The 27,742-nt window shown below is 42.7% G+C and overlaps 3 protein-coding genes across 4 annotated transcripts in view; 1 reads left to right on the plus strand and 2 right to left on the minus strand.

Annotated features, from left to right (window-relative positions):
- The window catches only part of LOC119412240 (phosphatidate phosphatase LPIN2), a 10,961-nt gene extending 4,890 nt beyond the window's left edge, over window positions 1-6,071 (minus strand). The window contains exons 1-11 of the mRNA XM_037679223.1: window positions 5,871-6,071; window positions 5,671-5,766; window positions 5,340-5,593; window positions 4,775-4,882; window positions 4,571-4,682; window positions 3,696-4,473; window positions 2,195-2,288; window positions 1,772-1,959; window positions 1,586-1,679; window positions 1,235-1,505; window positions 1,008-1,066 (exon numbers count right to left, since the gene is read on the minus strand). Of these exons, the coding sequence (XP_037535151.1) occupies window positions 1,008-1,066; window positions 1,235-1,505; window positions 1,586-1,679; window positions 1,772-1,959; window positions 2,195-2,288; window positions 3,696-4,473; window positions 4,571-4,682; window positions 4,775-4,882; window positions 5,340-5,593; window positions 5,671-5,766; window positions 5,871-6,062 (2,246 nt within the window). The 5' untranslated portion in view covers window positions 6,063-6,071. The remainder of the gene's footprint in view (window positions 1-1,007; window positions 1,067-1,234; window positions 1,506-1,585; window positions 1,680-1,771; window positions 1,960-2,194; window positions 2,289-3,695; window positions 4,474-4,570; window positions 4,683-4,774; window positions 4,883-5,339; window positions 5,594-5,670; window positions 5,767-5,870) is intronic.
- A 6,922-nt stretch (window positions 6,072-12,993) lies between these two features.
- myl9b (myosin, light chain 9b, regulatory) lies at window positions 12,994-18,626 on the plus strand. 2 transcript variants are annotated; one of them, XM_037678601.1, is made up of 4 exons: window positions 12,994-13,094; window positions 16,717-16,922; window positions 17,865-18,026; window positions 18,121-18,626. In XM_037678601.1, the coding sequence occupies exons 2-4, from the start codon at window positions 16,739-16,741 to the stop codon at window positions 18,294-18,296; spliced, it is 522 nt and encodes a 173-aa protein (XP_037534529.1). In that variant the 5' UTR covers window positions 12,994-13,094; window positions 16,717-16,738; the 3' UTR covers window positions 18,297-18,626. The 2 variants fall into 2 exon arrangements, with proteins under 2 accessions (XP_037534529.1, XP_037534530.1); XM_037678602.1 differs by having other exon boundaries at window positions 16,720-16,922.
- A 4,607-nt stretch (window positions 18,627-23,233) lies between these two features.
- Window positions 23,234-26,429, minus strand: LOC119412130 (proline-rich protein 36-like; the record flags this gene model as incomplete). Its single annotated transcript, XM_037679105.1, has 2 exons — window positions 23,234-24,991; window positions 26,244-26,429. Coding segments are annotated over 2 exons (1,641 nt in total), but the record flags the coding sequence as incomplete, so codon positions are not given.
- Window positions 26,430-27,742: the final 1,313 nt, after the last annotated feature.

Raw genomic sequence — 27,742 nt, forward strand, 5'->3', positions numbered from 1 at the left:
CATCCATCCATCCATCCATCCATCCATCCATCCATCCATCCATCCATACATCCCTCCATCCATCCATCCATGCATACATCCATACATACCTGCAGGACTCACTGAGTTGGTTTAACTGTACTTGGGAATTTGAGTTGATGCACATCTGTCTTTTAAGCCACATGTTGAAAACTTGATAAAGAAACTGAAATTAAACTGGATTTCTTTTTCAGAAATAGATCTAGTCAACTCTGAATGCTAGGAAATGCTTTGTAGCTGCTACTTTCCTACCGGCCATTGATCATGGTGACATCATTTACATGAATGCCCCTGCCAGCTGCTTGCAGATGTTGGATGTTGTCTACCATGGCGCGCTAAGATTCATAACTGGTTGTAACTACCGTACCCATCACTGCACCTGCACTCCTTGGTCAGCTGGTCATCATTATCTACACGTAGGCTCTCATACCGGTTCATTTTCATCTATAAATCCCTCCTTGGTCTGCTACCTTCTTATATCTCCTCCCACGTGTCACGCCATCAGTGCAGTTACAGCGTGCGCTCTCAGGACATCATTACCTGCAGCGTTCCCTCAGTGTGGACTGAACTTGGCAAAAAGGCCTTTTCCTACTCAAGCTTCTGTAACCTGAAACACCTTGCAACAGGAACTGAAGTTGTCCACCTTAATTTCTTTAGGGGTTTTTAAACAATTGACAATGTCAATAGAAACATCAAAGCAAATATGTTCTTGTTTTTAGTATTTGACCTTGTTTTATATGGCACCTTGATTTGACTGTTTTTATAAAACTATGTGCATTTTACCGGTAATTGCTTTTTATTGTTGTATACTGTTGACTGTACTCTACATGTTGTCTGTCTAAAACTGGTCTCTCTTGAAAATGAGTCCTCAGGACTCAACGAGACTATCTGTATAAATAAAGGTTAAATAAATAAATAAAATAAAACAGGATCACAGCATGCAAAGTTTTATGAGGTTAACTTAATCATTTGATAATGAGGTAACTTACTGAACCGTGGAAGAAGCAGTCGTCAGTGGCTCTTCTTGTTCCTCTCTGGAGTGTTTTTGCTAAAGAAAAATACAAGTTTACTTAGTTGCAAGTACTACAGTTTCTAATATCCTTAATCTTCTATACTTTACACACAGCAAGGCCACACCCTGCCATTACAGTGCAGGTTCAAACATGTAACATTTTGCTTCATTTCCCACTGAATAACCATAAACATGAGCGGCTACCTGGTTGTTGTCCATGTCTCTCCGCCTCCAGGAGAACCACCAGCGTCCTGACTTTTTGGACATCTTGTCCTTCACCAGACGCTCTACTGTACCCTTTGTATGACAAACACTAAATAAGCTAAAAGCTTGCTTTTTTTTAAGCTTGTAGTGTAAATTATTGGAGGATGCTTTATTTTCCATATTTTTAAAAGAGTAAAATACCTTGGGGAGGTTTTTTTGAAAAGCTGACATTGACAGGATCATCGGAGCAGCCACCGCCCAGTTGTAATAACTGTGAACGTTTAAAATAAAATGATGACGTTCAGAATGAAATGTCAGGTGTGATTTAACTAAAAAATAAAAAAATCTTACTTGGAATTGATGCAGAAAACAAGACTCGGATCCTCAATGATTCCTGGATTGTTGATAAAATCCTGGTACGTCACAAGGTGCTCCGTAAACTTTTCTGGTGCAGTTTTAAAACAAAATAACAAATGAAGATGACAAATATTTCACCTCATTAACGAGACTGACAAACTAGCACTCATGAACTCTGACCTTTGGTGATCTGGCGGGTGTCGCCTTCTTTTCCACAGAGGGAAATGCTGACGTCCATGTTGTAGCAGGTGGAATCAGACAGATACTCTGTCCCGCTGTCCATCGCCGCACTGCCCACTGACTGAGGAGAATGGCTGCCTGAGCCAGAGCCCAGATCTGCAACCGAGTGAAACGCTCCCTCTGCCTCACTGCAGGCAGACCAAATAAAACACACAACAATAATAATACATATTTATCTTTTGTCACTCCAAAGATACCATTATATAACTAGTGACTTTTTAAAATGTAGAAAGTTATTAGCTAAATGTGCTGTGGGTTCAAAAACCTAATTTTGTTCTATAGATAAAGGTTTCAGTGATTATAACATGTATTTTTTTGTTTTACAGCACAGTTTGTTTTATCATGAACAAGTTCAAATCTTACATTTTGGGAAAATAAAGTGCAGCCACCTCAGGATCCAGTGAGGTCAGATCATCCAGGTAAATATCTGTTGGTCCTAGATGATGATTTCGTTTACCTGCAACCAATTTGACAACGAGGTTCAAGGTTCTTTATTCGCATCACATGTGGTACATGAGGTGGAACGAAATTATGTACTCAAGGTCCCAGTTACACCCAAAAGTAGCAAAAGAAACAGTATATAAGGATCTAAGATATACACTAAAAGAACACTAAATTATATGCTAAATATCTAAGATATACACCAAACACTAATAATGTAAAATAATGCAGTGTATTAAACAGCAGCCTGAACAGGAGTCTGTCGTGAGCACATGGATATGAAAACAGCAGCATGGATAAGTCATATGTCACTAATTAAAGTGGCATTGCAGTGATTATTCTGGTTAGAGATTCATGAGTCTAACAGCCTCAGGGTAGAAGCTGTTCCTCAGTCTAGTGGTTCTACACTTAATGCTCCGCAACCTCCTTCCTGAGGGGAGCGGGGCAAAAAGTGTGTGTGCTGGGTGGGTGGGGTCCTTCATGATGCAGGTGGCCCTCTTCCTGCATCTGGAGGTGTAGATGTCTGTGATGGTGGGGAGGCTGACTCCAACATCTTCTGTGCAGCCTTCACCACTCTCTGCAGAGCTTTTCTTCCTGCAGCTGTGCAGCCTCCATGCCACACGTTGATGCTGGAGCACAGGATGCTCTCCACTGCACACCTGTAGAAGGAGGTGAGGACTGAGCTTCCCAGACCAGCTCGTCTCAGCCGCCTGAGGAAGTAGAGTCTCTGATGATCTTTCTTGATCAGGCTGGTGGTGTTGTTGCTCCAACTGAGACACACCATAGTGACAAAATACTTAAGGTAGTAATCCAAGTGTTTGCAACAAGGTGACCAGTTAGCCTTGTTGAAGATTTTAGCATGGTCTGTTTTTTAATTGTGACCTTTTTTGTGTGTGCGCACAGCTTGCAAAACTACTTTAGGCGGTGCACACTATTTTATTGTCCACATCTGCCTGTTTTGTGCCAACCTCTGAAGTGTTTAGGATTTAATCTGCTAGAGTGAGATGAAGATTCTGCTCAACTTCTGAACAAATCCGATCCAGTCTTAATAATGATCATTTATCATCTGTGTGGTTTTTAAGCCTGGATCTGCGTTCTGCCAGAGGAGCAGCTCCCATGCAGGTGTCAAAATACAGCTCTCGAAACACCTACAACACAATCATAAAGTGTTGGAGACACCAGCAACAACTGTGACTATTTTGAAAGAAAAACTGGTCACACGAACTTTTTAAACGTGTTCAAAAATTCATGTGACAAGACTGCGAGCCAGGACATTATGAACCACTGCAAGTACGGTAGTTGGGGACACTTTGGACATTCTCTCACAAATGCCGTTCACCAGCTGCCAGTGAGAAACTGGCTTATAAAAAGTCGTCATAATCAACATTTAAAAACTGAAAGCATAATTAAAGAAATACTTCACCTTTCTTCTTATCTTGTTCCAGTTTGGAGGATGCTTCAGAGGACTTTGCCAGGTTGACTGCAACGTCTTTTCCTTCTGCCCATGCTGCAGTTTTTTCAGAAGATGATCCATCAGTCCCACCAGCTGCACCGCCCTCATCTCCTCCCTCTGCCCAAGGATCTGTTCCACCGTCTCCTCCCCTGATGGGGGCACCATTGGTACACCCCTGATCACTCTGCTCAGAAAGGACACCCTGGCTTTGCAGGTTTAACAGTTCTCCACCCCTCTGACTTGTTCTCAGAGCGGTGCAGTCCTTATTTTCTGTTACAATCTGTTTTTCAGTGTCTTTTGCTTTGGTTTCAGTGTCCACACCGTTTTCAGGTTGTGGGCAGATCGCACCAGTCACAGAGCAAACATGCTCAGCACTCACAGTGCCTTCTTTACAGAAGTGGGGATTAGGACCACCGCTACCTAAACTAGAAGACAAGTCTCCTTTCTTCTCTTGTCCCAGACTGTATTCAACTGTCTCCTGTAAATCTACATCCCCTGACGAAACACAAGACATGAAGAGGTCACCGTGGGGTTTCTTCTCCCAGGTGAAAGAACTGGTTTGCATGGAGCAGTTATCTAAAGTCCGAGGCTGTGGTTTCACAACAGTTACACTGCCTGCTCTCCCACAGCCGACCACAACCTCACAACCCAAATCAAAGGAGTTCTGTCTCTCAATGGTGCGGAAATGAGAGACGCCTGAAGGAGGGACGACGGGTGACTCTGCAGGTGTCTTTTCTGGCAGACGAACCTGTGAGAGCGAGGACCAGCAGTCAGCATTACTCTACAGCACTGCCATCATCTAAAAGCACTTACAGATCTTGGTGTGAGTGTGTGTGTTAGCACACCTGAGGAAAACCTCCCCAGTTCCACTGCATCTGAGGCCCAGAGGAATCTTGGGATTTAAGCAAAAGCTCCGAGTCGCTTTTAGGAGAATCTGGCCGGCTGTAGAACACACTGCTGAGGACGAGAAGCACACAGAGAGGAATTTATTTAAAAAAAGAATCAAACGTAATTTATATTAACCACACTAAAACCAACACTTCACTCACTTTTCTGTGGATGACTGCTCTCCGTCAGAATGTGGATGCTGCTCTCTGGTTTGCAACGGCCCCGGCTCTCCATTAGTCTCCTCAGACATGGAGTAGTACACAGATTTACTTTAAACACAAATACAGAAAAAAAACAACCTTTAGATTCAAGCTTTGACTAGAAGTTATCCTGACGTGTGTCCAGGTAAAGACGTTTTTCTAAATAGCTGACATGTTGAACTCTGCACCTTCTTTACCACAGGAAGGTCACCACTGAAAAAGACTCACATTTTTAAATGCATTAATGAAACGTTGGATCAGTGAGACAGAGGTGTCAAGACAGGACAGAGCAACACACGTGATAACTGTGACTGGAGTAGCAACCCCAATTCACAGATACACATTTAATTAAAATGAGAGCAAAAACTGGAAAATGAACACAAATGATAAACAGACCGTTTTAAATCAGAACCAACAGGAATGAAACTTCAGTGTCTGTCAGAGACTGCTGCATTTGTGTGCATCTATCAGCCTCTTGCTTATTTCACCTCACAGGAACATGAACATGTAGGTTCAACTAACTGACCTGAGCTGCAGAGGTGTGGACATGTCCTCTGACGTGGTACTGTCCCACTGAGCTGGATCAGCTTCCTTCTCTCGGTCTCTTTCTTCTGACGAGGAGCTGGCCCCCCCTCTTAAGTGGGAATCGGAACGCACCCGCTTGCGCCGGCGTTTCTTCCTGCGGGCTCCAGAACCGGCGAAGGTGGGTCCTTCGGGTGTCTCCTCTAGCTCCTCAGGGACCTCCTGAGGAATTGGGGAGGTGCACAGGTGGGCTGGGACCTGAAACAGAAGGACGTACAGTGAGCAGAAACTGTAATAACTTTGAAAAACACTGCCACTCGTTTTGATCAGCTTACCTCCATGCTTTCATTTTGCTCCACAAAAAACGCCTCCCCGTTGTCTCCAAGCTTCATGTGCAGGTCAACCGGCTCTCCGTTTATCTCAATGTCCACCTAAAATTACAGTGGTGTGTTCAGAATTTAACGAGGGCAGACAGAAGACCTTATGCAGCCATGAAAGAGTGCGAGAGATTCAAATAAACGAGTCAAATCCTGACTATTTTCTCCTTGGAGCGCAGCACGCCGAGCTTCCCAAAGCGCACGTGAAAGGGGGAGCACTGGAAAGATCCATCAGGCTGTCGCACCACGATGACGTCGATCCCTCCGGTGAGAGTGGCGGGGTTAAGGCCCCGGTACAGCTCCTTCACCGTGACAAACACGGTCTCTGCAAACTGGCCCACAATGTTCATGGTTTGGGACTAGAAACAAGAAGAAAACAAAAAACAAGAAGTGAGAACGCGCGAGTGCCAGAAGACAACATGAAGATAAAGTGTGTGCTCTGCAATCAGCAATTTCTGCTGTCTGTGGTTAATTATTACTTCTTGTTTCCACGTTAATACTGAGATCTAGCAACACAGAGAAGCATCCAGCAAAACAACAACAACAAATACAGCAAAGCTTTGTGTGGTATATACTTACACATTTGTCTCTCAGGTACTAAGAGTTTAAATAAGTAATTACACCCTGCTGATGACTGAAAAGAATAAAATATCTAAAAAGCTTTAAAACAAGAACGCTCCAACCTTTTGACACAAGCCACCCCCAAAACAGACAGTCCAACGAATCACTGGCAAACTGGTATTTCTAGAGGTTTGAGTTATTGACCTTTGGAACAAGATGTTGCTCACGATTAAAAAGTTAAAGTCCAACAGAGAGAGTATCAGATGAGACCTACATGTTAACTACTGCAGGACGGCAGGAACTGTTGACGTCATTTTCAAATAAAACTCCCCCCGCAGGATTAAAAGCCGAGTGAATCCAGATCTACAAGCTCTACTCATGTTAAGGTTGTTCCAAAAGAATACCAGTGCTACAGTTGAACTTGTGAAGTCACCTCTGACGCGAAAACTGATTTTGCAAAAAGACGAAGGCACATATTAGAAGCTTAGAAGAAACTAAATGATTTCAAATAAAACTATACAGAAAACAAGTCGGTACAAAGCAAGACGTTGTTTAATCTTGTTTTTAATTGCTCTAGTTAACACAAACTAAATTAGTTAAACTGATCGGACCTAATATGGATCCATCAGAGCCCCATATTCTCATATGATCTAAATTATCCCCAGAAGAAGTTTTTTTCTTCTTGTCGGTCTATCACATGTCCAGAGTCTACTTGATTAGTTTTAGGACTTACCCAGAAAGATGGAGGCAGGTGTCGTCTCCTAACCAGGCGGCGTTGCCTCTGCCGCCCCTCCGCCATCAACAACACCACAAAGGCTTTTCCAAATCCACAAACTGACGAACTCTCTCAGGTGTAACTTTACCTCCATGTTTACCTGAGGAACCTCATGGCTCTGTTCCTCCTAATGCTCGGCTGCCTTTTAAAAGCTGTATCGAAGCCACGTCTGCCGGTGGACGTCAAGTTTTGTTAGCCGTGAGACATACTTCTAAACATTTATAAAATCAGTTTACAGCTCAGCTAAATGGGACTCTTCCACCTGATCAGCAGAGATCATGGTCTGGTCCTCTCACTGCCCATCCAAATCCAGCCATCTATGAGAGAGTTCTCGTACATTCACTCACTGATGCTTCCTCTAGCTCACACGATTTCACAAGTACACGACATATACACAGTCCACTGCCACGCTGAATCTATACTTCCCCTTTTGCAGTGCATATGACAGCCAGACTAGCAGTTTCTGACCGGCTTTTAAAACCAACCTGGCGTGAAAACGCATACAAACACACACACAGGCAACCCAGTTTCTGGACATGACCACAGCTCTCTGGGCCATGAGGGGACTCTCTCCAGCAGTTATGCTCCACCGGTGCTGGAAAATCCAACATAATCTTAGCTAACCAAGGAGGACGTCGAGCAAATAGTGCTCGGATCCAGACGGATCTCACTGCTCAAGCTGCTCACTGAGGCGACCTCTACAGAAAGGTAGGCCTCAGTGAACGTCAGCGTGCTCCTGTGCACTAGAAATACAGAACAGTGTTAAACTCACAGCCTTCTGCTGTGAAATACTGCACATGTCTTCGGTCATGTATGTGTTGTTTTACTAAAAGACTTTGCGTGAACTACTGTAAGCTGTGAAAACAGGAAGCGGTGGAAACGATCGTAATGATAACACAAAAATAAAATGAGTCTAACAGACACAAGCATGGATCAAATATTGAATCAGAAGGAAAATGCAGTTTCCAAATGATTCACTTAATATTGTTTTTATGACTTCATTAGGTTTAAATGCCAAGGTTATTACAATCTTTCCAGATTAGTGCAACTTGTGATGTTTTAAAAAAAATAAACATTATCAGTCATTGCAAACTAACTTGTTCTGAAACCCAGTGATTAACATATACTGTAATATATTGACTATTTATATACTGATCTGGTCAAATATTTGCCAGAAATGTATAGTAATAGTTAGTACAGTTTGTACAGATCAACAAACTAATGAACAGAATTTTATTTGAGCTGCAAATTTGTCAAAGAGCCACATTACGCCTGCCGATAGAGGGGAGAGAAATCTTCTTATTATGTACAGTCAATGTTTGTTCATAGTAAATCTTACTGTTCTGACATTTTTGTTTTAGTCTCATCTAAATGTCATGTCTCATGTTCTAGAATTGCGCCGCTCGGGATGGCTGCATGTTGGAGCAGCTCTGTTACTTTCATTCTGAGTTATTGCGTTTGGAAACTTTAATTCCTCTTTTTTCTGGAAGTAAATCACATTTTTCGGATGATTACTTCCTCTGGTATCGGATGCTGTGCAGCTGGAAGGATTTTTACTGAAACCTTTTTACTTTTGGGCATTTGTTATTATGCGTAACCATGACAACAAGGTGTTTTTTTTTTTTTTTTTTAAACAACCAGGAGCAGCTGATTAACATCACAAAAGCTCACATATCTCAACTACAGCCCCAAATCCCATTTGAGTTGAAAAGGAGGTGCCGTGGACGAATTCCCGTCAACCTGGCGGCCGTGCTCGAGTACCTGACCACCGAGATCCTGGAGCTGGTGAGAAACTCTGCTTGTGACAACGGGAGGACCGGGATCATCCCCCAGCACCTTCAGCTGTCTGTCAGTGGTGACGAGGAGCTCAGCAGACTGCTGGAAGGAGTGGTCATCGCTCAGGGAGGAATTCTGCCCAGCATTCAGGCAGTCCTGCTGCCCAGGTGGACCGAGAGGCCCACCGGATCTGACAGCACGTTGGGTCCAGGTGGACAGATCGGTGTCTGTGGCCAGATTCTTCACTGCAGAAGATCCTTCCTGCCCACAGCTATCAGCATCTATAACAACTCCTGAATGAAACCAGGATGATGAGCTACGACAACTCTTAATTTCCCTCTGGGATTAATAAAGTATTTTTGAATTTGAATTTTGAATCTGAATAAGAAAAATTAGACGCAAAAAGCAAATTAACTAGCTTGTGATGGACTGAAAATCAAGTTACTGATGACTTAAACATTGGACTCAAGGCTTGAAGTGGTAGATAAATACATACAAACACTTTAATTAATTTAAATTAATATAATCAATTTCAGGGCAGCACGGTGGCGCAAATGGTAGAGCTGCTGCCTCTCAGCGAGCAGGTCCCTGATTCAAACCCCGGTCCAGGGGCCTTTCTGGGTGGAGTTTGCATGTTCTCTCCGTGCATGCGTGGGTTTTCTCCGGTTTCCTCCCACAGTCCAAAAACATGCATGTTAGGCTGATTGGTAACTCTAAATTGTCCCTAGGTGTGAGTGAGAGAGTGAATCGTTGTTTGTCTCGTTTGTCTCTATGTGGCCCTGTGATGGACTTGCGACCCGTCCAGGGTGTACCCCGCCCCTCACACAGTGATTGCTGGACATGGGCACCGGCGACCCCCGCGACCCAAAATGGAATAAACGGGTAAAGATAATGGATGGATGGATGGATAATCAATTTCAATTAATTGAAATACATATAGACACTGTGGTCAAGAAAGCCCGATAGACTACTTTTTAAGAAGATTAAAGAAGTTTGGTACAAACTTCCTCACTAACTGTTATAAGTGCACCACTGAGAGCCTGCTGACAGCCTGCATCACAGGGTGGTATGAGACCAGTAAGAGCCAGAAAGAACTACAGAGGGTGGTGCAAACAGCAGAGGACATCACAGGTTGCAGTCTCCACACCATCCAGGACATCTACCACATCCGATGGACCACACCCACCCAGCACAAGGACTTTTCCATCTACTACCCTCAGGAAGACGATACAGGAGTCTGCCATCGCGCATGAAAAGACTAAAGGACAGCTATTACCCACAAGCTGTCAGATTATTGAACTCTTGATGATACTGAACAACTGACAATAGCATTGCACCAAGCCACATCTGTGACACCTAATGTGTTTACTGCTGCTGCACCGTGTGGCTGTATCATGTACGTCACTACCATACCGTCACAATTCATCTCTATGTTACTCACTACCTGTGCAATAACCTGTCGCACAACATATGCAGTTTATGTTAATTATGTGTAATATACATCATGTGCATTATTGTGAAATGCTCGTTTGTGCAAATTCATCCTGCTTGCACAGTTATATTCTACAATGTTTACTATAGTGTATTTCTTTAGGACCTTGTAAATATTATATTTCTTTTTCATTTTTTGCTACTTTATTTTGTACCCTTATTGCACGCTTTAGCATTTCTTGTTTTGCTTGTGTTCCCAATTGATGTCAGGAATTTTAGATATTTATGTTTAAATGAAGTAGGGGAACAACGAGCATAGAAAGCAATTATATTTCATATATCTAATATTTTCTTCTTGTTCATCTAAACCTGCTAAATACTGAAGACAACCTTCACTGAAACCTTAAAAGTACCCAACTTCACTTTTACACTCGACAAATTCAAAGTTAGCATCACATTAAAATGAAACTTTTATGGAACGGTAAGTCTTTTTTGTCCATTTTTTAATTAGCTGTCTTCTGTTTCATGCATTTTATTTGACTTCAGATGCAAAACAAACATTGAAACAACTAAAAACAGGATAAATTGTGCCATAAAGTGTTTTCTACTGGTCAGATCTGTTTAGTTTATATATGGATTTTTCAAGCGACTTTAAATAAATTATAACTACAGAAGAAGACATGGGTCAATGAATGACAACCACTTCCGCAACAATTGTGTTTTTGCCCAGTAAAAATGACTCAGCTCGAAATATCAGCCCTTGAGCGTTTACAAAACTCTCCCTCCAAAACACTAGCAAAACTTTACACAACTTCACTGCAGCTTAGTTTAGCTAGCGATCATCTCCGTGATAGAAAAACTTACGTAGAGTCGTGAACACAATTAAGTATCAGAACTAAGATATGTTCCTCGACTCAAACACTAAACATTTTCCACAACGTCTATATAAGCGACATAAAGTCTTTTTTTTTGGCTTTAAAGTAAAGGAAACCGAGAAAACTCACCTTTACCGACGTCTTTTTAGCTTGAAAAACAGTCCATCTTACTATTGCAATGCGCCTGCGCAGTCCTACGTCACACTCTCCTCTAAGCCAATCAGAAACTGGATTAGAAGAATAGCCCGCCTCCAAAGATGGTAAACAAACAAGGCGAGAAGCGTGTCTGTGTACTGGTCAAGGGTTAATGTGTGCTATCACCATTCTTCTTGACAACTAATACAGCATACACACATTTAATAATTTTGTTATAATAAAACAGCTACCAGATTAAAGCTTTAATGAAATACAAGAGCATGTCAGATTATTTGAGCAGATTACTTGGCCCCTTCTGGCAAAAATGCAATGCGGTATAAATTGCATAAAGTGGCTGCTCTTCTTAAGATGAATTATTTATACTATTTTGACCCATCGACGAACTAAAACCAGCAACTTTGGTAACTGTTACATCAACAGGGTTTTAAAAAGTAATGGCAAACATCTGTTTTAATAAATTACAATATTTTACTTTGTATATTATATATATTTTTTTTACAAATATTGCTCGGCATACATATATGTTCATCAAAAGTTCATGTAGGACGAATAAAATAAAACACACCAGCCTTTAGTTTATATTCAGGGTTTCTAATCCAGTTGTGTCCAGTAGAGGGCGCCCCTGCACTTTCACTGTTCTTAAAACTGCTGCCTTTTCCCCCCATATTAACCATGTCTACTAAAATTCCAGTTAAACGTGGTTATAATTTCATTAAAATAAATTATACACTATCAAACGCTACATTTCCAAACAAGAAGCATTTAATACACATTATAGTTCTTATTAAACTTTAAATAAGAACTATATCAACTCCTCCCTCTTTCTACACATATAGGACAATCAAATTAATCCTGCCCTGCAATAAACACTTTAATGTTTCTGTCTGCACTTGACCTGTTTTAGAACTTAATTGTTGGCATTTTTATATTCTCTGTTATTTTTTTTTTATATCTTGTGTGATTCCTTGTCTAAGGTCCTTTGGACTGAAACTCTGGCACAACAATTTCCTGCGGGGTCGATAAAGTTCCATCTTATCTTATATTGTGCATTTAATGCTTAATTTGGTTTTACACCAACTATCAGAAAGTATTTAAATAGGTTTATTTAAAGTCTAATACTTTCTGATGGTGTAAAACCAAAATAAGTGATAAAACCTTGAAAGGGGGCATTAAAATGTGTTTTAATTACAAATAAATGAATTCAGCCTAAATTATGCTTATTTAAAGAGGGTGAACATTTTGATAAAACACTTAAGTATTTAGGACAAAAACAACTATCCTACGAAGAAAGAAATTAGGGAGTAAATGAAAGAAGGCGTTCAGGTGTTGGTTGTCCGGCCTGGCTGCCTATTTAAGGTAAGCAGTTGTGTTTTATGCGTTTTATGTTGCTCTGCACCTCCTCACAGCCTCCTCCTCCTAAATATTTAGACTCCTTTCTCTAAACAAGAAAGGCCTTTCTGCCTTATCACAGTTCCTGTCATTTGGGCCTTTCCCCCCAAACATCCCTGAGCAGCAGGGACGGTGGCAGCACAGACCAGTCCCTGCATTCCTTTGCCTTGTATGGACAAATGGTCCTGCGTGGGACGTCTGTGGACCAGGACAGGCTGCTCTCTCCATTGGCCGGTGGAGGCAGGGAGGGGTGGGACCCACTGTGAGGAGGAGGAGGAGGAGAAGGAGGAGGAAGGGGCAGTCTGATCCTTTTCTTTAAGCAAACTTTCAGGAGTGCTGGGTGTTCTTTTGCCTCTGCTGTGACGGAGCCAGACTCAGAGGAGTAGAGGGACTCCCAGCAACTTGTGTCTGAAGCCGAGGTGAGTCTGGAGCTGCTTTGCACAAACTGAGGATTGTGTGTGTGTGTGTGTGTGAAGTGGCTGTTCTGTGTGTTGGTGTCAGAGCTGAAGAGGAGGTAAAGAGCAACAGGGAGCCTCTGTGGAGGTTTCTTCATCCTCCAGTTGAGGATGTGCTCCAACATGATGCTGTGTCCTGGCGGGTCTGGGGAGTTTCAAGTGACCCATTTCATGTTGTTGTCTCTCACTCACACTTCTGATGATGATGAGGACCTTTGTTAGCAGACAGAGCTCACATTCCTCTTCTCTCTGTTTGCTCTTGGAATTCCTCTCAGTCCACCTCCAGCAGAGGCTGCAGGCTCTGAAACTGGAGATGACAGCTGGCCTGACTGATATCAAACAGTGCGTGTGTTGGACAAGAGGACAGAGGGTCTTTGTCCCCGTCTGGAGCCAGGGAACAAGCAGTGATGTGACACCGGTGTCCAAAATAAGTTGTTTTCAGATTCGTTGCTGATTAGTTTTAAACTGAAACGTATTTTATTTTATACTCAACCCCACTGAGGACTCTTGTAAATGAGTCCCTGAGATTCAATGGGATTAATCTGTATAAATAAAGGTTGAACTGAAACTATATATATGTTTTTAATTCAAAGTTTTTAAACGAGGTGGAGAAATCTACATTGTTCAGCTGACGGAGAACAAAACGCAGTCCTAATTTTAAACAAGGATGCGTCCAATTAAAAAATTTCTATTGAACTACTTTTCCATCAAGTCTGCAGATAAAGAGTGGAGTGGAGTGTTGTGAGGGAACTTTACCGAAAAGATCTTATCAGGCTCAGGAATTCCTCTTGTCGGGTCGTTTTTTATTTCCCTCTGTGCGTCAAAAGGGGCTAAAACCTTCCAGACTTCTTCAATAATGTGTCAGGACTCTGTGCAGACAAGTGAACGTAAAGAATGATCCAACAGACATGACTGGTGACAGGACCTGTAGGTGTGTTTGCACCACTTAGCATTCTTTTTTTGTCCTGTCTGTAGAACCAGACATGCAGATCCTTGTGTCTTTGAGGAAATCCAAGTCAAGTTATTCATCAGGACCATAAACTTTAAACCGATCATACATTTGCATCAAATGGGACTCGGCTGCATGAATTTGTATAAATAACAGAGCATGACTTCTTCTTTTGACTGCAAGTGCAAAACAATTAAAGAGTTTTATTCTTGTTGATGGAATAAATGACAGACTGTCACACACACCTCTGAAGAAGATGTGGTGAAAATGGGAAAGCTATTTTTAAAACCGTGGCAACACAAGTCTGTCCAAATCGTTGCACCGGAGGAGGAAATGGGATTTAGAAACGAGTTTTAGAGAAAAATGTGCGTTTGTTTGTGAAACGAGTCCATTTCATGAGCACGTTTATCTCAATTATATGTTTCACATAAGGAAAATAAAACCCATATTGGGTCTTTTAAGGGCATTTAAGTTGAACAGACGGTAAATACAGACACTACAATACATTTTAATGATTTTGGTTTACAATGATTAAAATCAAATATGACTAAATTAACACTTTGCTGAAAATGAACAGAACCATTTGGAGGAGTGTGTAGTTCACCACAGCACATGCCAAAGTTTCAGGCGGGGCTCTTCAGTGATCTTGAAGAGGTTCAGAGTATGTGTAGGGGATGACTCTCAGCTACTACCACACCAAAGTTTAACTCCTTATATGCAAAACTGACCTAGTTAGGTACATTTGGGTTTACTTGGGTCAAATGGCAGCTTGGAATGAGTCGACCTCAAAATCCAATCAGCTGTAGATGTATCCAGTGATTACTTTCTGACAGTTTAATGAAACCTCTCCTGATGTTTATAAAATATTTTGCCAACATACAAAAGAACATGGACACACACTCAAGCAAATGTATCTTCATCCACCTTTTATGGCGACAGACAATAACAAAATTATTACCTATTAAACAAATGATCATTCTCTAAGCTGTCAGAGGGAATAAATATTTTTAAAGTACGTTTGTTAGCGTGAATGAACTGATGTGATATAGAAGCTGCAGTCCGTCAGGATATGTCGTTCTTACTTACTCAACCTTATTCTCCTGCTCCACCCAGCCTGTCCATCTGTCCTCCGGCAGCGTAACGGGGGTGTACAGTCCTGGAAAACTCTCACACATACACACCTACCTATATGAGGTGAATCCTCGACCTGAGCATGAGTGACGGGTCTAATTCTGGACTGACAGGAAGTAAACAGCTGCAGAGACGTGTCATTTTCACACCCATCAGAGCACCTGACGTTTACAGAGTGTGATTCTCTTCTCCCACCCCAAGAGCACGTGAGAGAAAAGATCCGTCCAAATGAAGGCAAGGGATCTGTGAATTTCTAGAAACGTGTGGAGCAGTTCTGCTGCGCTGCAGAGTAAACCAGGCCGTGAAAACGTGTTTGTCCTTTGACAGAGTTGTTGTTGTTGGTCACATTTTGAGGTTTCAGATAAAACAAATGCTACAAAATGCAGTTTTTAGGTGATTTATTTCAAACCCGTTTCAAACTAACCTGGTTTTATGTGATGAAGTAAATGACCTCTGAATCTAATGTCTGCTTGTGCCGCCCTTGGTGACTTGACTGTGATCAAATGTTTGCAGTGATGAGGATTTCACGTGGCTGTGGTGGAAATGTGGAGGCCCGTGTGTTTCAGATCATTATTCTGCTGCAGAACACGAGAGCTGGAGCTGGACAGGAAGTCATGGCCAGACATTTTCTTCAGGATTTTCTGGCAGAAAGCTGAATGACTGGTTCCATCAAATACGTATCCAGGACCTGAAGCAGCAAAACAGCCCCAGACCATCATACTACCACCTCCGTGTTTGACTGTTCTTAAGATGCTGTGTTGGTTTTAGCTGTTCCACGTTTGTCTCATCAGTCCACAGAATATTTTCCCAGAAGTCTTGGGGGTCAATGAGACGGCTTTTGACTGAGGACAGGTGTTTTATGTTCTTTTTGCTCAGGAGTGGCTTTGGTCTTCACAAAGACCCATTTTTTTTATCTTCCTATTGTTCAAACATGAACCTTAACTGAGGCAGATGAGGCCTGCGGGGCTTTAGACGATGATCCGGGTTCTTTTAGGACCTCTGGATGAGTCGATGTGCTCTTCCTACCCTAGATGAATGAAATCATCATCGTCATCATCTCCATCCAACCATCAAAGCTATTTTATATTTACTCAGGTTATTTGTGTTTGACAGGTGTGTAAAAATAAATAAATAAATAAAATTTGTAAGGATCAATTTTTTTCATTGTAATGCTGTGAAATAGAGGGGGGGGGGGGACCCACTATCAAAATTAATAAAATAATTAAATATCGGGTACATTACCAGTAATGCGATAAATCCAAAGCTCTATTATTCAAAGTACCCTGCAGTCACACTCTGTACACCAAAAATAGATTGGACCGATCAGACTGGATGTGGTTGTCGTGGCTTTATCACAACCATTGTCATTGTAATATAGAACACTATTTTTGCACATTTCTTTTAATATTGTGCAGCTTTATGCTGAAATAAACATTAATTGATAATTAAACACAAACCCAGGCTGCTCCTGATCACAGTTTGTTCTAACCTGTAAAAACTGTACAGCAGGTCCTGACCAGCTGCCACCATGTCCAGCAAACGTGCCAAGGGAAAGACCACCAAGAAGCGGCCTCAGAGGGCCACCTCCAACGTCTTCGCCATGTTCGACCAGTCTCAGATCCAGGAGTTCAAGGAGGCGTTCAACATGATCGACCAGAACAGGGACGGTTTCATCGACAAGGAGGATCTGCACGACATGCTGGCCTCTTTGGGTAAAAAAAAAAAAAAGAAGCTTTTTGTGGCTGCAGAGTTCTTTTACTGCATTTAACAGGCATAAAGACGCAGTGAGTTAATCAAAGTTTAACAACAAAGTCCGTGCTCAATAATCCAGGTATACAATCCAACAATTTTCAGTCAGGTCATCTGGCCAGTTTTTTCTTTTTTCTTTGCGCTGAAACGTTTCACCTTTTAACAAATTCATCTTTAAATAGTTTACATTTAGCTGCTTGGATAAATACTGTAAACTAGAACTCCTTTTGCCTAGAAGCAAATCCCTGACCGTTGATGGCCTGCTGCTTTGATTAAACATCAGTATTTCTTATGCGTTCATTCATAACCCTGAAAAAGACGAGTACGTTGAGCAAGTTCAGAGACCACAGAACAGTTCAGTTTTTCTGATTCATTTTTCCCTCGTTGGATTTGACTGTTTAGATTAGAAATGCCTGATTTCCTCTTCTCTTTGAATCCACATTTCATGCCTCTTGAGTCTTTCACTTTGTCGTTGGGTGAGGGTGACTTGTTGCCACTCCTGGTCCAAAAGATTCAAGCAGCTCAGTTGTGTGATGGTTTGATGCCCAGCCTTCTTCCTCTTGATGATGAGGTTCAGATCTAGAGATCAGGCCGGCTGTGACGGTCTTGATCTGATCCTTCATCCACACCCGGACCACTGAAACCCTGATGTGCATCCCTCTACCAGTAAAAGCTTCGTTGAACCATTCTTTTCCTCGATCAAAACCTTTTTCCACTTCTTGAGGTCTGGTCAGTAGTGGTGGTTTTTAAACTCTTCGTTAATAAATAAAATTAGAATAACATGATGTGAGGGGAGGGGGGTCAACAGACACGGGGCTGTCCTGCATGTAGAGGCTGATTTCAGACAAATTAAGCCTTAATTAGTTCCAGAGCAGGACTTCTTCTAACTGTGGTCTTACCCGCAGGTAAGAACCCCTCTGATGAATACCTGGAAGGAATGATGAGCGAAGCGCCGGGGCCCATCAACTTCACCATGTTCCTCACCATGTTCGGAGAGCGGCTCAACGGGACGGACCCCGAGGACGTCATCCGCAACGCCTTCGCCTGCTTTGACGAGGAGGGATCTGGTGAGTGGATCTATACCGACCCCCCCCAAACTTCACAAACACCGTATGAACTCTGTGCAAAGTGCCATATTTCACCTGCCTGTGCTTTTCCCAGGCGTGATCCACGAGGACCACCTGAGGGAGCTGCTGACCACCATGGGCGATCGATTCACGGATGAGGAGGTGGACGAGCTGTTCCGCGAGGCGCCCATCGACAAGAAGGGCAACTTCAACTACGCAGAGTTCACTCGCATCCTCAAACATGGAGCAAAGGACAAGGATGATGAGTAAAAGAAGACCCCACACCCCACCCCCCACCCCAATGTACACACTGCACCATAAATCCATCAGCAGCTCCTCCTTGTAGATGGGAATAATTTAAATGAGTCCAGCATTAGTGTGTGATGAAACGGGGCAGGTGTCGGTCAGAAGTTTTGGACTCTAAGGATGGATTCTGCACCAGAGTGTGCATGGGGGGTGGGGGGGTCTGTTGGACTTTGTTTCAGTGCAGTACCAGCCTTGTTTACTCCTCTCTCTGCCAGTTCGCTGCTGCACTTACACAAGAACAGCTTTGTAAGATCTTCGTCTGATTAAAAACAAATGATTGTTTTTGACAACCAAGAGATTATTATTCCCGCCTGTTAATCTGAAACGTTCGTGTTCTATCGGTGCTTTGTTTTTTTTTTGAGGCATCTGTGTTGTTGGGAGTCTTAAAGCTGCTCAGGCAAATAAATGTTAATGCATCAGACCTACCAGAGAACATGGTTCCTTCATATACTCAAAGCACCATCACTGTTTTTATAATGACCAAGATTTTATCTCTACATAAACCATATCTGGAGGTATTGTTAAATAAACGAGCTAAAACCTGCTGCACCGTTTCGTCCTCCCGCACTTCTCCAACGTTGGCTCATGGAGACAACAGATCCAGGAACAGATGCCAGACATCCCTCTGCCTACATGTCAACATTAAAAATAGGTTTTGTATGCATGGGGTTAGCGCGTTGTTGCCTTTGGGCATGAAGAAAAATGCACAAGTGCATAAATAAACCTTAAGAATGAGACATTTGCATTTAGGACTTGATCATATGTTAAATAAAAACAAGATAGGGTGATAAATTATAGACTTTAGATCAGAGCTATTCAACTAAATTACTCAGGGGGCCAGTTACTGAAAGCCAAGAGCACAGGGGCCGGACATTCAGCAGTTATTGTCATTAAGTAAGTTCGTTTTACATTTTAAAATCTAGCTTTATTTAAAAATTTACCAATTGGTGGACTGAACTGAGCTCACTTGTGGGCCTAATTTGGCCCCCGGACCATCAGTTGAATGGCCAGAAGGGAGACAAACTTTAGTGAAATTGATCTTTTAAGATGAAGTTCTGGGAAAAACTTATGTTCCTGCATTTTACATGTTATCTGGATGACATCGGGTTGAAAACGCTTTCCTCTGACTGTGTTGATACAGAGCGAGTCGTGATGCTGAGTCCTAAAGTGGCTTTCATCTCAAACATGGTGGTTGGCATCCATCTTAACGATGCATTTCCTCCTAATCTTAGTTTCATAGCAGTTCACCTATGCCTTTGTATAAATGTTTGCCAATTTTGGATTACATGATTATTTTCTCAGACTTTTATATTTAAGTGCATTCAGCAGCAGCTAGCTGTTGCACTTCCCGTGCATCGAGGTACTTAAGGAATATAATTTCTGCCTTAATAACTGTAATGCAAATTTGACAGAACAAGGGTTTAAAATTAATGTTCACACAAACCACTGAAACTTTAGGAAGTTGTCATTTGAAGGCAGAGCCCCACCGTGGGACGGGCCGAGCTCCACCCAGCCATTCAGGGGCACCGCTGGAAAATATTTAAAGGGGTGGCCAGATGGGTGCCACCACTAATATTAGGATGGTGCACCAAAAACAGCACAAATAAAATTTCATTAGTATGTTAACAAAAACAGGCTGTTAGAAACACACTGCAGTCAGAGTTAAGCCTATTTTGTTTTAGTTTATTGAAAACGGAACAGTCACTGCTCATCTCATTAACTCATATGAGTTAAAAGTAATGCAATGCATGAGACGTAAGACCCTGTTCTTGAGGACAGTGGCTTTCTGCATCAGTTTATTCTATTAAAGTTGGATCTGTTGAAGGGAAGCAGATCATAAAACCCATCACTGTTTGCTCAAAAGAGCCCAATTTAATTAAATGGACTGTACTTGGTGTATATAGCGCCTTAGATACTTAAAGCTCTTCACACTACAATGTTCTCATTTACCCATTCGTACAGCACTCTACTACATCTGTACAAAGCTAAATGAACAAATCATTCTTTAGAGACTAATCAGAGCTTTATCACATTCACACCGATGGGACACACATCTGAGGCAATGAGGGCTTCAGTGTCTTGCCCAGGGACACTTCAGCATGTGACTGCTGGTGGAATCGAACCCCCAACTCTTGCATTGGAGGGCTGCTCCAACCTCTAAGCCACAGCCGCCCTAACTTAACTTTAAACAACCAGTTAACTTTACTGGCCGCTAATGAGAAAAGTGGTACGGTCACAAAGTTATTTTATTTACAAAGACAAAATATTTTTAAAAAGAATTTTATTTCTTTGAAACGTTCATACAAAAACACATTTAAAGTTTAAGGCGTATATTGCACGGACAGTTGAGGTTTTAATATATATTTTTGAAGAAATCAAAAAAAGGAGAAAAGTCGGAAGAGGTGGGTAAATATTCCCTCAGTAGAAGGCTTAAGGCACAGCAGCCACTCATACTGCTACAAGTCAGTCATGATTTAGAACAGACAAAAATGACATTTCTAAACTTGTTTGGCTGGATAGGAACTACAGTTTGAGACCAGGCTCCTGCTTGTAGAAAAAAATAAAAATAAAAAAAAAGTCAGTCCGCTCTCAACCTTCAACATATTTACATCGCCACATCTTCGTCTCACAAGTGTCAGTTTACATTTACAACCCGATACAAACGCTGCGGTATAAAACCATTCCAGTATCGCAACCGCCGAGGCGTCGTCACAGTGCATCTCTGTAGGACGAATTCAAATATCACTAGAACACACGTCCGGTGTAAAATGACAAACGCACACTATCCTCCCCAGGATTATTAACCTGTCGTTTGTACTGGCTCACAGAACAAAAGGCAGAGGCCACACACACACACACGCAGGTGGGTTTATCTGGAATGGTTGAGATGTTTGAGTCTCTGCAGTAATAAGACCTTACGTCAGAACTTTTCCTGTCCTTAACAACTTAAATGCACGAAACACACCAGCTTGAACTAAAGTCTGCTACACTGGAGAATCAGACGGTACAATCCTGCTACAGTAACGAGCAAAAAGCTTTCCAGCTTTCCTCTATGCACGGTCAGTACATGCCCAGAGAGAGGTCAACAACACGTTGTGGTTTATCCTAACAGTTTCACAGAAACTACAGCTTTATTGATGATTAGACTCGACAGAAACTAGCAGAAAAAAAAAGTGTGGGAAAAAAAAAATATATAATTCTATACAAAACAATCTAAATGTGCTACATTTGTTTAGTCAAGAACCAGCACATAAAAAACTTATTTTTACAAATGGGACTTTCAAACATACATTTATAAAAAAAAACAAAGACGCTAAGGTCCCAAAACATCAGAGAAATGTAGACATAAAGGGATCAGTCACTAAATACTTCTACTCAGGCTGCTGTGTCACAGAGCACAACCTTTTCACTGTTAAGTAGCAGCTGCGTTTATTCTGGACATCAGAATAGGAAATACTTTGAAGTTTCACCGTGGAATAGAATTGGCGACCCAAGGTTGTGGCAGAGGGCACGCACAGAGCAGCCGACATGACGACGCAGGAACCGCTTGGCTATAAAAAGGCCGGGCGATGGGTCACTCGGCCCAGCTCGCTGCCGTCTACCGTTTCCCTTCTGCCCAGTTTTACTACAAGAACGAATGAAGAAATGTGCTGGAAAAACTAAGAGACTAACATTAAAACACTCTAATCTCAACCGCACAACTGGTGAGACCAAGCAAACCGTTGTGCGTTGGTTTTGTTCAAATAAAAAAGAAAACGTTTCATCCAGATGTGGAAAAATGGGACGATGGGCAACTTCACTGATGTGCTTTGTACATTCACAAGTCCAGCGCTGCTGCAGGAGAGGCTGACTCTGCTGCGCTAACACCCACTCAGTCTAACTTTGTACACAGACAGCGGTGCTTGAACGTTTGCGGACCCTTGAAAATGATCTATGTTTCTGCATAAATATGATCTAAAACATCAGATTTTCACACAAGTCCTTAAAGTTGAAAAAGAGAATCCAGTTAAACAAAAAAAGACACAGATGGTCATTTATTTACTGAGTCAATGATCCAATACTGCATTACATATTTGTGAGTGAAAATCTGATGGTTTAGATCATATTTATGCAGAAACGGACAATTATAAATGGTTCATAAACGTTCAAGCACCACTGTAAATACTTTCCTCCTTGTCCATAGCTCCGACCTTTTGAAGTGGGGTTCTGTGGCAAGTTATGAACAATTAACATCTTACCTGTTGTGGATGGCGCTTTAAACAAACTCAAGTTTGGAGAAACTGTTTAATTCTGACCAGATTCATGAGCTCATGATTTGTCAGTGGAGCCAGATTAAAGTAGATTACTGCGGTCTTAAAAATAATAAAAAAAACATTTCACAGCAGTTTGTGTTGATGCTTCACTATCAGTTTTGAATTACAGGTACTTACATACAGTTCAGGTGGTTTTGTAAGTAGAACAGAATAGAAATAACTTTAAAATTCAGGTGTACCAGCAGCAAGGTGAAGGTAAATCAAACGATGCAGATTCACACAAAGGTAGAAAATATAAAAACAGAATATGACTAGAGATAAAAAGTGATTTGCGAATATTTGAAGTATTTTTGACTGTCGCAATAATAATAATAATGATTTTTTTTACTTCTTGCACCGGCATCCATCCGGTAGTGACACGCCAAGATGGGGAAATAATATTTAAAATCAAACGTTTACAGACTAATTCAAAAGTGTTTTTGTTTAGGTCCCATCCCTAGCAGAGATTTTTGTCCAGGACATCCTTGTAAAATAGATTGATGATCTCAATGGATTCCTTTCTGGTTAAATAAAGGTATTAAATAAAAGATGTTTTAAAAAGGCAGCAACCCACTTTGACCATGGCCCCACTCAGACTAGTCATTAGCTCATCAATTTAGTCTAAGTTATGCTCCAACGGGATTTTCAAAGATGACCTCCGACAGGTAAGATATTATTTAACTTTGTCGCAGAATATCCAAACTATCCTTTTAATGCAACACGTGAAGATAAAATCAAAACATTTAAACTCGAGGCGTCATGAAATGATCAGCTTTCCCACTGTCAGTGCATCAAACACTACATCCTCTGTGTGATGTGCAGACTCAGGCTAAACATACATTCTCCCGTACAGTGTCCAGTCTCACAGAGTCCGTCTGCACTCCACCATAGACTCTTAACAACCTGCTGCAGCTAGTTCACAGGTTCGCTCAACGTGTGCATGCTGTGCTGCGGCCCCCACACTGTGGCAATGGACGTTTTCATCACCTGGAGGGAACTGGTCTGCCTGGCGTTAGTGTGGACCATGCTCCAAACACTGGGCACGGCGGCTGCATTCCTCTGAGAGCTGCTGCTGCCTGTGGAGGAGGGCTGCAGAGGGGGGAGCTGGGTGCTGAGGCCCAGACGAGGCACCATCGCTGACACGGGAAGTGGGGCAGAGGCACACCCTGGGGTTGAAACGGGACCTGCAGGTGGTGCGCAGGATGAAGCAGGCAACATGCATGGAGCCGTTACCGGGATCAAGATGGGTTTGTGGAATGGCAGGTGAAGTGGGGCTTCTTTAGAGGGCTGGTGCGAGGTCACCGATGGAGGAGAGGCGGCTGCTGCCGGGGATGAATCCCAGCTCCCATCGGAGACTGAGACGAGACTTGTGGCTGGTGGAGAGACGAGCGATTCCAAAACTGGCCTTGTTTTCAGCTCTGATGGGCTCACAGGACATGTGGTGGGAGACGAGACGAGATGAGATGAATCGAGTTGTGGGGTTGGGCTGACGGCTGGAACTACACCTGGTCTCTGTAAATCTGGCGGCCCCAGGACTAAGGCAGACGCCGGCGCTGTGGTTGGGAGATGGGCTGGGATGAGCTGAGGCTGGTTTGGGTTGGATGGTCCGACAGAGGCTTTCTCTGAAGGGGTCCATATGACTTTGTGTAATGGAAGAGAAGATATCCTTGAGCCTGAGAGAGGTGCGACGACCGGAGACTCAACTAAAGTCCCAGCAGAGTCTGGAACAGCCATCGCCTTCTCCATCAGACTTTGCACTCTGGAAGGATCCATGATCTGTTCATCTGGCGGTGGGTTCGAGCCTGCGTCGTCGCTGCAAGCACTGAGTACCACTTCAATCTCAGAGGGTTTGTTCTGGCTCTCCTGCTCTGCGGCCCTCTGCAGAGCAGCGTCCACCAGGAGCCTCAGGTCACTGAAGTCCTGTGTGGGGTACAGCTCGGGGGGAGTTGGGGGAGGTGTGTTGAAGAGGCCACTGCTAGAGCTAGCTGCTGATGTTATGCTGCTGACACAAGCTGTGTGAGCCCCCCTTTCATCTGCCTCCCTCAGTAGGCTCTGAGTGTCCAACTTCATGAGCGCCTGGACCGAGCCTTGCTTCCCGGGGTAGCCCGCTCCCGTCAGAATGGCTGTGGCTGTGCTCCCCAGCAGGCTGAGGTCCAAAGTAGGGGCAGAGCGAATCACAGATGGACGCTGTTGAGCGCCGCTGGAAGTATTTATCTCTGGAGAGCTGGCTCTGCCTCCGGTAGACGAATGGCCCTCAGTTTTTCCACCCACCTTACGGGAGATGGTGAACTTGGTGGGATCTTTGCCGTCCTTGCGTAGCAGGCTGGGGAGAAGGCGGCGGCGTGCGTTGATGAACCAGTTGCATATCTGAAAAAGCAAAGACACATTTTGGGCATAAATTACACCAAAGTTTCAATTATTTGAGCCAAAAATATAACTTTGTTCCATTCAGGGATCAGAATCTAAAAAGATGCAAGGCTGTGATTCTAGTGTTTTTCATTTATGCTGGACTCACGCCCTCTACTGGTGCATCAAGGAAGAACAGAAGACAGACTTCGAACAGCTGGCAGTAATGAAGATCTGAGCTAAAAAAAAAAATGCTGAGCCTCAGAGAAAGTCCAGGAAATGCACTCCACTGAGTCTGCCTCCAACTACGCTCTAATCTTCTGTCCGCCGAGAAGAAAAGCGGAACTCACTACTGATGCAACAAAATCAGAACGGGGGTGACGCTGTGAACGTGTGATGGGCAGACGATGCCGAGGCTTCGGAGCTCGAGTCGTTCTTCGTGAAGCAGAGCGATTCGTAACACCGTGCCGGAGCTCGCATCGAAGCACCCGTCACGTGACAAATGACGCTCGAGGCTTCAGACGCCGTCGCTCTGCGTTGCCTCAGAAAGGTTCAGTGTGATCTGAGCCAGTCACAGTTTTACAGATCAGAATGGTTTGCTGCTACTGAACCTATTCAAGGTGCATCATTATTATTAAAAAAAATGTTGGTTTGTGAGGAGATGGGACTACTGGGAAGTGAATTTGGTGATTTTCAGTAAACAGAATTCAAAGGTTTGGGATTAATTTGATCTTATTCTGCCAAATAAATTATAACGTGTCCTGGGATCTACTTTACGTTTCAATAACAGGTCACCGAATTACAACCATTTTTAGGCGTTCGCTCTTAAGTTATATACTTCATTTTTCCTTTTTCAGCAAAGAACTTTGTTGTGCTTCTGTGTCTATTATTATTATTATTTTATGAACGTGTAATGGGATGTAATCAGTATTTTGTGCAAATGAACAAACACACACAACTGACCAAACTTTTCTAAACTTCATTTGCTCGCATGTGATTGGATGTGTCAGTGCTTCGGTCGTGCTTGTGGCTCCTGTTGTCCACCACATGTATGAATCTTTTTCTGCCCGGCTGTAAGAAAAGCCTCAGTGCTTCATGTCCATCACCATCCAATCATTACTTTGCTTTGAGGCATCAATGATTTAAATGTGACAGAGCTCCAATCACGTAAAACTCAAACGTTTTGACGCGGTCTTTTTTTGCGAGCAGAACAATAAAACCATCAGAATCAGAAAAAACCAGCACATTTCCTGCGCTGGTTCCTGCCCCTCACCTGCAGCACAGAGAGCTTGGTCTGGCCCGACAGGCTGAGTTTCTCCTGCTCTGATGGGTAGGCGTTGAAGCGGTGCTCGTACAGCCAGCTCTGAAGTATCTGCACCGCCTCCTTGGGCAGGTTGCCGCGGCGACGCCGCTTCCCAAGGAGCCCCTTTCCTGACAGGTCGAGCGGGGAGCCGTCGTCGCTGTCCGACACGGCGGAGGAGTGCTCGTGCTCGGGGCGATGGTCATCCTCCAGGGCTGAAAGAGAAAACCGCCTGTGACAACAGCTCAACAAAACAATCGCCCTTTATGATCATGCAGCTAAAAAATCATCATTAAAGCTGTTGTTTGCTATAATGAAACGCTTACAGGAACAAAATGAAGCCATGTATTTGAAATAGCAGACGCCATGTGAGCAAAAGTGCGATAACTGGTAAAACAAACAATAATAATAATCAAGTAAAGTTACTACAGAACATACGAGTTGTGCTGTGTGCACAAACAAAGGTCTTTTTAGTTCAAACTTCTTTCTTTGCATCCACGGTGGGTCACTGGAGGAAACCTCCCCACAAAATGGAGCATGCCTGATCCCAGGGGTGGGCCGCAGACTGCAGTAATGTCTTTCTGTGGGGCTGGGTGAAACCTGACCCCCGGGGGCAGCGCCTGTCCTCACAAAGGAGATTGTGTGCATATCAACATCACAGCAGTCAGTGGCCCACGAAAAACAGGGGGCTGTTATTATTGTTTTTAGATAAATGTAATGTTTTTTTTTTTTTACATATAGTTTGAACCAAATGTAGTGGAAGAGATGATTCTGATGAATTTGCTCAAACCTGGACTAGGACAGGCTGGAATATATATATATATATATATATATATATATATATATATATATATATATATATATATATAATATATAAAACTCATATTAAGATACGTGTAAATATTAGTGCATTTTAAATAAAACAATGTAACTGTAATCTATTACACCGTTAGGAGCTAACAAGGCTGGGAATAATTATGATGCACATTTTATTTCATGCACTGAAATTCTCTTAACTTTTAACAAAACCAACATAATGATTTAATACCACAAATACATGTTTATGGAATTAGAAGGAACCACTTGAAGCGTGAACGTGCTCATCGTGTCTGCAGCTGTGAAGAAACGTGCTGTACGTGATCTGAGCTCCTCTGCATCCACTCATGCTCCATCATAAACAACAACAATTAGGAAGTGAGAGTGGTAGAGTTTAAAAAACATATAATGTAAAAGTCCCAGCAGCAGGAATGTAAATCAGAGTGTGTCAAACAGGCCAACTTTTTGTTTACAAGATGCCCCTCTCTCTCTGGTTACACAAGTAAACAAATGTGCGCGCAGGGAAGAGCTTTGAAGTGTTCAATTAAAAAGAAAATTAAAAATTAGTTTTCAGTTCTGCAGGTTCAGATGTTGGATTTGTTGGGTTAGTTACCAGAAAAAAGTTGCCCCCCCCCCCCCCCCCCCCCCCCCCCCCC

This window comes from Nematolebias whitei, chromosome 7 (genome assembly GCF_014905685.2).
Source record: "Nematolebias whitei isolate Nwh7 chromosome 7, NemWhi1, whole genome shotgun sequence".
In the NCBI taxonomy this organism is placed as follows: Eukaryota; Metazoa; Chordata; class Actinopteri; order Cyprinodontiformes; family Rivulidae; genus Nematolebias; species Nematolebias whitei.